Below are 7,657 nucleotides of genomic sequence, written 5' to 3' on the forward strand. Positions count from 1 at the left end.
ATTCTCATGTTTTATCCTGGGTTAACTGGGCAAGATCTGACTATCACGTTCACTGTGACTTTATACTCGGCAAAATAATGCAGTAGTGACAAGCAGGAAAGCATTGGAAAACATTCACAACATTATCGAACTTTTGTACAAACGCACGAAAACGGTCTAATTCTATGCATGAACAGTTGTCTAATGAAGCATCAAAGTTCCAAATCCTAAACTGAACACAGTACTGTTGCTAACATAGTTTTAATATATACAAGAGAACTACAGCCATCCTTTCTAATGATTACCTGATGTAGACTTGTCCAAAGACTATCTAGCCTGGTTACCTGTAGAATCATCGCAGACGAATAAAAAGTGAGGCAGTGATGCTATCCTAGGAAGATTCAGCAACAGATCGCCTATAGAGTCCTTCCTTGACATTGTTGAAGTTGGCTTGCAACCAGAGAGATCATTTGATTCATCCTCTGGCATAGAAGGATCTTCTACAACTTCTCTTCCAAGCGGTGCGGTTGGAATGAAGTTTATTTCATCAACTCTTCTTTCACCCGACACAACATCACCACAGTTCCCACTCTCTTGAGCTGATGCAGGATCCTTTTGGAGAAGGCAGCACAGAGAATTAATCCTTGACATAAGAGATTTCTCATCTGATGCTGACACATTTTGTGTGTCACTGAGCATGGATTTGGAGATCTGTTCCAGGATTTCCGAGCTTGGTCGTTCATCACTGGCAAAGTTGATGACTTTAGATGTATTCTGCTCTGATACACGTTGCTCAAGCTGGCTCACTAAATCATTCATTGACATGGAGGGATGTATTCCAGGCACTCTGAGTTGATTGAGGTTACTGAGCCCTTTCTGTTGCTCCACTTCCCTACTTTCCATATCTTCACTTTCCCCTGTATCAATAACACCATGTTAAATATGAAGTTACAGCAAAATAAAAAACAAATCCAAGAGAAACAGCACACTGACGAGAACAATATTCATTCAGGTAGCAATATAGAAGCAATTCCTAATCACTTAGAATAGACCATAGAGTGGTTCAGAACAATAAACTTCAACATAGGATAACATGTCTATAACCCAATTTTGCAATATGGTCATATTGCTCTTTTTGAACAGAGACAACCCCCTCAAAGTGAATTATGTTCAAGAAACACACAACAGCAAGACAGGACTACCATAAAATCAAGGAAACGGGCAGCAAACTTCATCAACCAAGTTTCCCAAGAAAGAACAACTATAATGACATCTTCAAAGACATACTCACCATGAACTCAATTCAAGAAAACTTATGCACTTCTCAGATAAAATACATAATTACCTGATCTTGGGGATGGCTTTTCTTGGTGAATACATTCAAAAGGTCTAGGATCTTCCTTACATTTGGAGGAACACTGAACTCTCGAAGGTGAAGTCAAGTCGACAAAATTGGGACTCCCTTCAATATTCAGATCAAATTCACGGTCCCTTACATGTGTGTCTTCAAAACCCGAAATCCGGGATTCAAAATAAGGAGAATCTAGTGTTATCTCTGCTTGTTGACTCAGGAAGTTAAGACGAGGATCACATTGCACAAGCTTTTCAAAATGCTTCCCCAACGATCCCTGCGGACACTCTAAGTAATGTCGCCTGCAACCAAAGAAAAATTGGAGTGTTTTGACATCAAACTGAACAGCATTAAGACAAACAAGGAAATGCTAGATATTGTGAACAGACCTAACACAGCCTACAACCAGCAGAACTTGTAATCATAATATACTTGCAATCACTATGATACAATATAAAAGCTACTACAGGTGCAACATGGTTCAAAAACCCTTCATTGATAATAATTGCTGGCTTTGGTGTTAGCTTTTCACAACAGATTAAACTGAAATTGGGAAATTTAGTTGGGCTTTTGGGATTCAAAACTGCATCTACTGAGACATTCCTATTCGGTTGCTATACCGAAATGCTCTTTCAGTTGAATTAGGCCACAAGAAGGACCATTAAGTAGAGATAGCGTGGCAAGGCAAGGAGGTTGCCGTGCAGGTTCAGCCTTCACCCAAAAGGCTTCAACCCATGCCGCACCGCTCTCCATAGCAAACTTTCTATTTCAAACCATCCCCTGCCCGCCCCAACCTACATAAACATGCCCTGCCACGTTTGAATAAATGCGATGAAGAATAATGCATTCATTTCATTTATATTTTCTCACTTCCGTTTTTTTAGTTTTTCCCCCACCACCCTGATTGAGCACTGCCTCAGTGCCTTAATATTTTCTTCCTTCTTCATGTTCGAATTAACATAAAAAAATGAATCGATCTGTTCCTTGGCAGAGTCATTAAAAGTGTCAGAAAATCATCATTTTTACGGCAACATTTTGTAAATCTAGACATCAGTTATTGATTGTAGTTGCAGAAATTTATCTAATTTGTAATTGGTCAAAAGTGCTAACTCGCAACGGCTTTGATGTTTTTAAAAACATGCTTGAACCCACCCCGCTCCCCATAAGTTTAAGCCCACACTCCCTGCATAACCTTAACCTGCCTCACCTTGTTGTCATCCCCACAAGCATTAGCCATTATGCACTAGTTGAGTGCACATGCAACCCACTCTACCTTATCTTTCTAGTATTGCCTTTCTCCTCTTCAAAAACAACTAAGCCACGATCACAAGTTTCTGTCTCACCTCTCCTAACGTAAAATAAACTAGATAGAAAAGAGAGAATTTCTGCGTGAATTATGTAGTCTTTAGTCTTCTCATCCTTCCCAAACCCCCATCCCATGCCATTTTAAAATGTTCAAATCGAGAAAATGGTGTTTCTAGGCCTTTTCATTATCAACAAAGGCTACTTGCTAGATGAAATTCCAAATCTGATAAGACCACTGCTTATCATATGAATAAATAAATAAAATCCCTGTGATAGCCATGAAACATCTAGAGCACTTTACTCCATCAATAGTGTTAGCTCATGCCGGGCAAACCTCTTTCTGGATTTAGCTTTCACTCGTTATCTTCATGCATCAACTAAGCAGGTCAAACAAGTGATTTGAAATACTCTCCAAGGTGGGGGGAAAAAAGGAAGGGCGAAGGGCATGCTGAAAAGAACACATGTGTCAACACAACAGATGTCCACAGAGATGTCAAGGAAACAAGATAAAATTGGCTAACAACTAATAATGGTGTAATAGTTACTTGAGGAAGAAAATAACTACAGGGATAATAGTAAGACCTGTGTATGCTAGCCTGTCCGTCAGTAAAATCTGAAGTTGCTTGCCAAAGTGTATGCTTTCTGGGTTGTGGATCCGTCTCCCTAAAGAAAAGAGGTTGCTTTGCTAACTGCAATACAAGGATCCATAGCACCATCATCAACTAAGGTTAATAAGGAGAGCAACACTAGAGCCTATTCTGCTAATGCAGTCAAGGAAATAGCTCCATAAAGACAATAGCAAAAACAAAATTGTTTTACCCTTACCACTAAATCCAAGGTTCCTGGTGCATCATCTGGGTAATTTGCCTTCAACCCCATAATATCGGACCACTGGATCTCTATCTTATTCTTGAGACCACCATCAAGGACTTCCCAAACAAGTTTATGCTTGGCAAAGTAACATTTTGCAACCAAATCTCCTTCATATCTCGACTTATACTGTAGAGACAAAAAATTTCCATTCAATTGTGGAACATTCAGACTGAACATTATTTACAAATCATTTTTAAAAAAAGATCTGTGTATACCTCCCAGGTTCCAATTCTCAGAACTGAAGCAGGGAAATTCGAGGCCTTGAGCTTTTCCATCATTGCGGTGCTTCTTTTCTGCTCCTTCTTCCCAAGACTTCCCACCATGGAGGTGCCCCCAAGCCTCATTTGGATCATATCCAACAGTGAGGGGCTCTTTTTTAGCCGCAAACCTAACGGACTTGGCTCATCCACTGGGCCGAATAGCGATGATGAAACAGGAAAATCACAAGCTCCTTCACACAGTTGCTGCTGCAAAACATCCTTGATTCAGACCTCACAGAAGATAATACAATAACATGCCCAGTATAGTCCTACCAGTGGGGTGTACATGCAGACCTTACCCCCAACCTTGTGGGATAGAGAGGTTTTTCCGATAAACACTCGGCTCAAGAAAATCATTTTTCCGGAACAGTTTGAAAGAAATGCGTCAGAAGATAACGATATACAAGAATTCACTGGCATCTCTTTAAACAATATCAAGGCATCAATACAGATAAGCCAAGTTCTTATTCCCAATTTGGTAAATGATAATTCTCCAACAATCATTTCTAAAATGGTTATTTATACTCCTTTACTTCATTTGGTACCAAGCACTTTTCGGTTTAGTAAGTCCCGAAATGTCTGATGCAATTCAATTAATAGTATCATTCAATCCAATTTCCAAGAATTCAAATACACTTAAAGTACTCAAACTTCACATTTCCTTGAGAGGTTTTCAAGTTGACAAGTTATCGGTGAAATTTTCTTACACACGAACTATAATATACAAATCCAATTAACATCACGTTAACTCCGTGTCTAGTCAAACTCAGAGCATATATTCATACCCCCTCCCCAACCCACCCCAAAGACCTAATGTAATACACAAATCCGATTAACATCATAATAGTCAAATTCAAAGCATATATTAGTAGATAACAAGATGCACACAGACAAGAGGAGTTGTTCCGATGGAAAACAACTTCCACATCCAAGCGGGATAATAGGAGAAAAAAATGCACATCCAAGAAAAAAACGAAGCAATACAAGGGCTGTTGAGTATAGAAACAGTAAAGAGGCACAAAAGTTGTACGGATCAAAAAGAAACATCGCTTTGAAATAAGAACGGGACAAAGAGAAAGAGAGATGAACCGACTTGCAGAGAAGATGAAAGCTTGGATCGCTTGTCGAGTTGGCAGCGTTCCTCATCGGAAGAGTCTACCTCCCTCTTCACCGGCAACATTTTACCCCTCTGCCACCGCAACTCTGACGGCGTTTCGGCGGGTTTCCTCGACTTATGCATGAGAAAAAGACAAACAAAAAAAAAAGTGATTGAGTGAGTAAGACAAATTGCAAAAATATGAGAGGCGTGGTGAGTCCACTCCAGTGAAAGTCAGGCCTAAAATGAAAGAGAAAGCAATTTGCGTTTTGGCTACTACTACTACCCGACAATCACTGCACTTTAGGGAAAATATTTAATATTACTTGCCATGTTTCTTTCTACAATTATTAGTATGATTTCTTTTATCACATTAATATAAGTAAAAGTATTTTATACGTAATTTTAATTTATAAAATATTCAATTAATTACATATGCACAGGTACTTTGAACAAAGCATATTTTATCTTATTAAACAAAGCATTTCATATTCAATTAATTACTTAAAATGTTTGTCTTTAAGAATTTGAATATTTGGGTTGAGCTTAAGAGTTTTTCGCTCGATGATTTATCAAAAATAATATTTTTATTTTTAAGATAATGATAAAAGTTTGTATATATTTTATTTTTTTTAATATAGATTATATGAGTATATTATTAGTATCGTTGTTGTCTTAAAACAACATTTGGTTATTAGTTAATAAGATGAATATCAAATTTGAAAAGGTGATTTTGAGCAATTTTTCAAGTTAGTTTTTTCACTCATGAATATTAAAATACATATTTAAATATGAAAACTTTTTGTTAAATATATTATTTTATGTCCAGACCCCCTGTAAGTTTTTAAATATAATTCAACAATCATTAAATCTAGTATGTTAATAAAATTTATACAAATGTATTAAATAAATACGTTATATCTAATTTTTATAAAAAAATATAATTCACATGTCATTTTAATCACATTTTATCTTTTAAGCCATCATTTAGGTTCCGAATTCATTTCTCGCCCGATTTCTTACGTGAGGGTCCAGCACACGGGGATGCTCTAGTGCGTCGAAACTACACTACAACCTTAATAATTATACTTTTGGTCCTAACTTATATTTAATTAATATTAAAATGCATACTTTTTGCTAAATATATTATTTTATGTCCAGTCCCCTATAAGTTTTTAAATATAATTTATAGTATATTTATTGAAACATAAAGTGACGTTTGATTGCGAAAACAGTTTGGACCATTTGGAAAAATAAATTAAAAATATAAATGTTTGTTTAAGCTTTTTCATATGCTTAAACTAATGTCATTAGAAGCAAGATGTATATTAATTAAATATAAGTTAGGACCAAAAGTACAATTATTAAGGATGTAGTGTAGTTTCCACGCACTAGAGCATCCCATGAGCTGGACCCTCACGTAAGAAATCGGGCGAAAAATGAATTCGGAACCTAAATGATGGCTAAAAAATAAAATGTGATTAAAATGACATGTGAATTATAATTTTCTATAAAAATTAGATATAACGTATTTATTTAATACATTGTATAAATTTTATTAACATACTAGATTTAATGATTGTTGTAATCAATGAACTTATATAGCTCACTAAATAAGTACGCTATATGAGGGGGGGAAATAGAGCATGCCCTTAAACAGGTAGTTTTCCTATGTTATTTTCTTAATTTTTAATTAGTTTTTCTATGTTATTTTCTTCATTATTTATTATTTTTTTAATTATTTATTGTTTGTTAATTGTTTATACTTAGTTAGTTTGATTGTTTATTTTTTTGTTTAATTATTATTTTTCAATGAATGCATGTTAGTTTAGCTAAAAAAAAAATAATAATGTGTTAGTTAGTGATTTAACTATTTATATGTTATTAGCTATTTAATGTTAGCGTTAATATATTAAATTAGTTAATATTAATTTGTTAAATTAAGTAGTATCAATATAGTCAAAAACTTAATTAGATAAAATTTGTTAATTAGCTAATTACTTTAGGATGAAAATCATTATTTAATTACAAGCTTCAAACTTACCAAGAAAAAATGAATAATACTCCTATGGTAATGAACGACAAATTTCAAACCTAACAAAAAAAGGTCTTTGACGAATGAATACAGACAAAGTACACTTGGAAAACAAAATTCGGTTTTAGGTCAGTCTTCAAAACCTAAAATATCAACAAAATAAACTTTAAAAAAATACACTCACTAATAAAATAGGTTTAGTCTTGAAAAAATGTAAGTACTAATAGAATTTTTAGGATTTAGATCTTGATAAAATATAAATTCTAAAAAAATAGGATTTAGATAGAATTTTTAGGATTTAGATCTTGATAAAATATAAATTCTAAAAAAAATAGGATTTAGGTCTTGATAAAATATAACTTCTTAAAAATAGGATTTAGGTCTTGTAACTTCAAAATCTAAAATAACTATTTTAAAAAATGTACGTACTAATAGAATTTGGATTTAGATCCTGAAAATATGTAACTTCTAAAAATTGATGTTTAGGTATGTAATTTCAAGACCTAAAACACCAGCAGATTAAAATGAGCTTGAAAAATGTACGTATTAATAGAATTTAGATTTAGATCTTAAAAAAATACGATTTAGATCTTATAACCGCAAGATTTAAAAAGCATCAACAAATAGAATATTTTTAACATAAAATATTAATTTTAAGAAAAAACTATACCATTTATTAATTGTACATATATTTTAAATAATTACGTATCTTTTCACTAATTAAGAATTTTCTATCTCTTTATTAAGAAAGATATACC

General features: G+C 34.2%; 1 protein-coding gene across 2 annotated transcripts; it reads right to left on the reverse strand.

The window, feature by feature from the left end:
- Positions 1-97: 97 nt before the first annotated feature.
- Positions 98-5,153, reverse strand: LOC129899676 (uncharacterized). 2 transcript variants are annotated; one of them, XM_055974698.1, is made up of 6 exons: positions 4,862-5,153; positions 3,724-3,972; positions 3,461-3,634; positions 3,218-3,324; positions 1,325-1,632; positions 98-896 (listed from the first exon to the last, which is right to left on the reverse strand). In XM_055974698.1, exons 1-6 carry the CDS (start codon positions 5,006-5,008, stop codon positions 307-309), a joined length of 1,575 nt encoding a protein of 524 aa, XP_055830673.1. In that variant the 5' UTR covers positions 5,009-5,153; the 3' UTR covers positions 98-306. The 2 variants fall into 2 exon arrangements, with proteins under 2 accessions (XP_055830673.1, XP_055830672.1); XM_055974697.1 differs by having other exon boundaries at positions 3,724-3,975; positions 4,862-5,152.
- Between the last annotated feature and the right edge of the window lie 2,504 nt (positions 5,154-7,657).

This window comes from Solanum dulcamara, chromosome 8 (genome assembly GCF_947179165.1).
Source record: "Solanum dulcamara chromosome 8, daSolDulc1.2, whole genome shotgun sequence".
NCBI classification, from domain to species: Eukaryota; Viridiplantae; Streptophyta; class Magnoliopsida; order Solanales; family Solanaceae; genus Solanum; species Solanum dulcamara.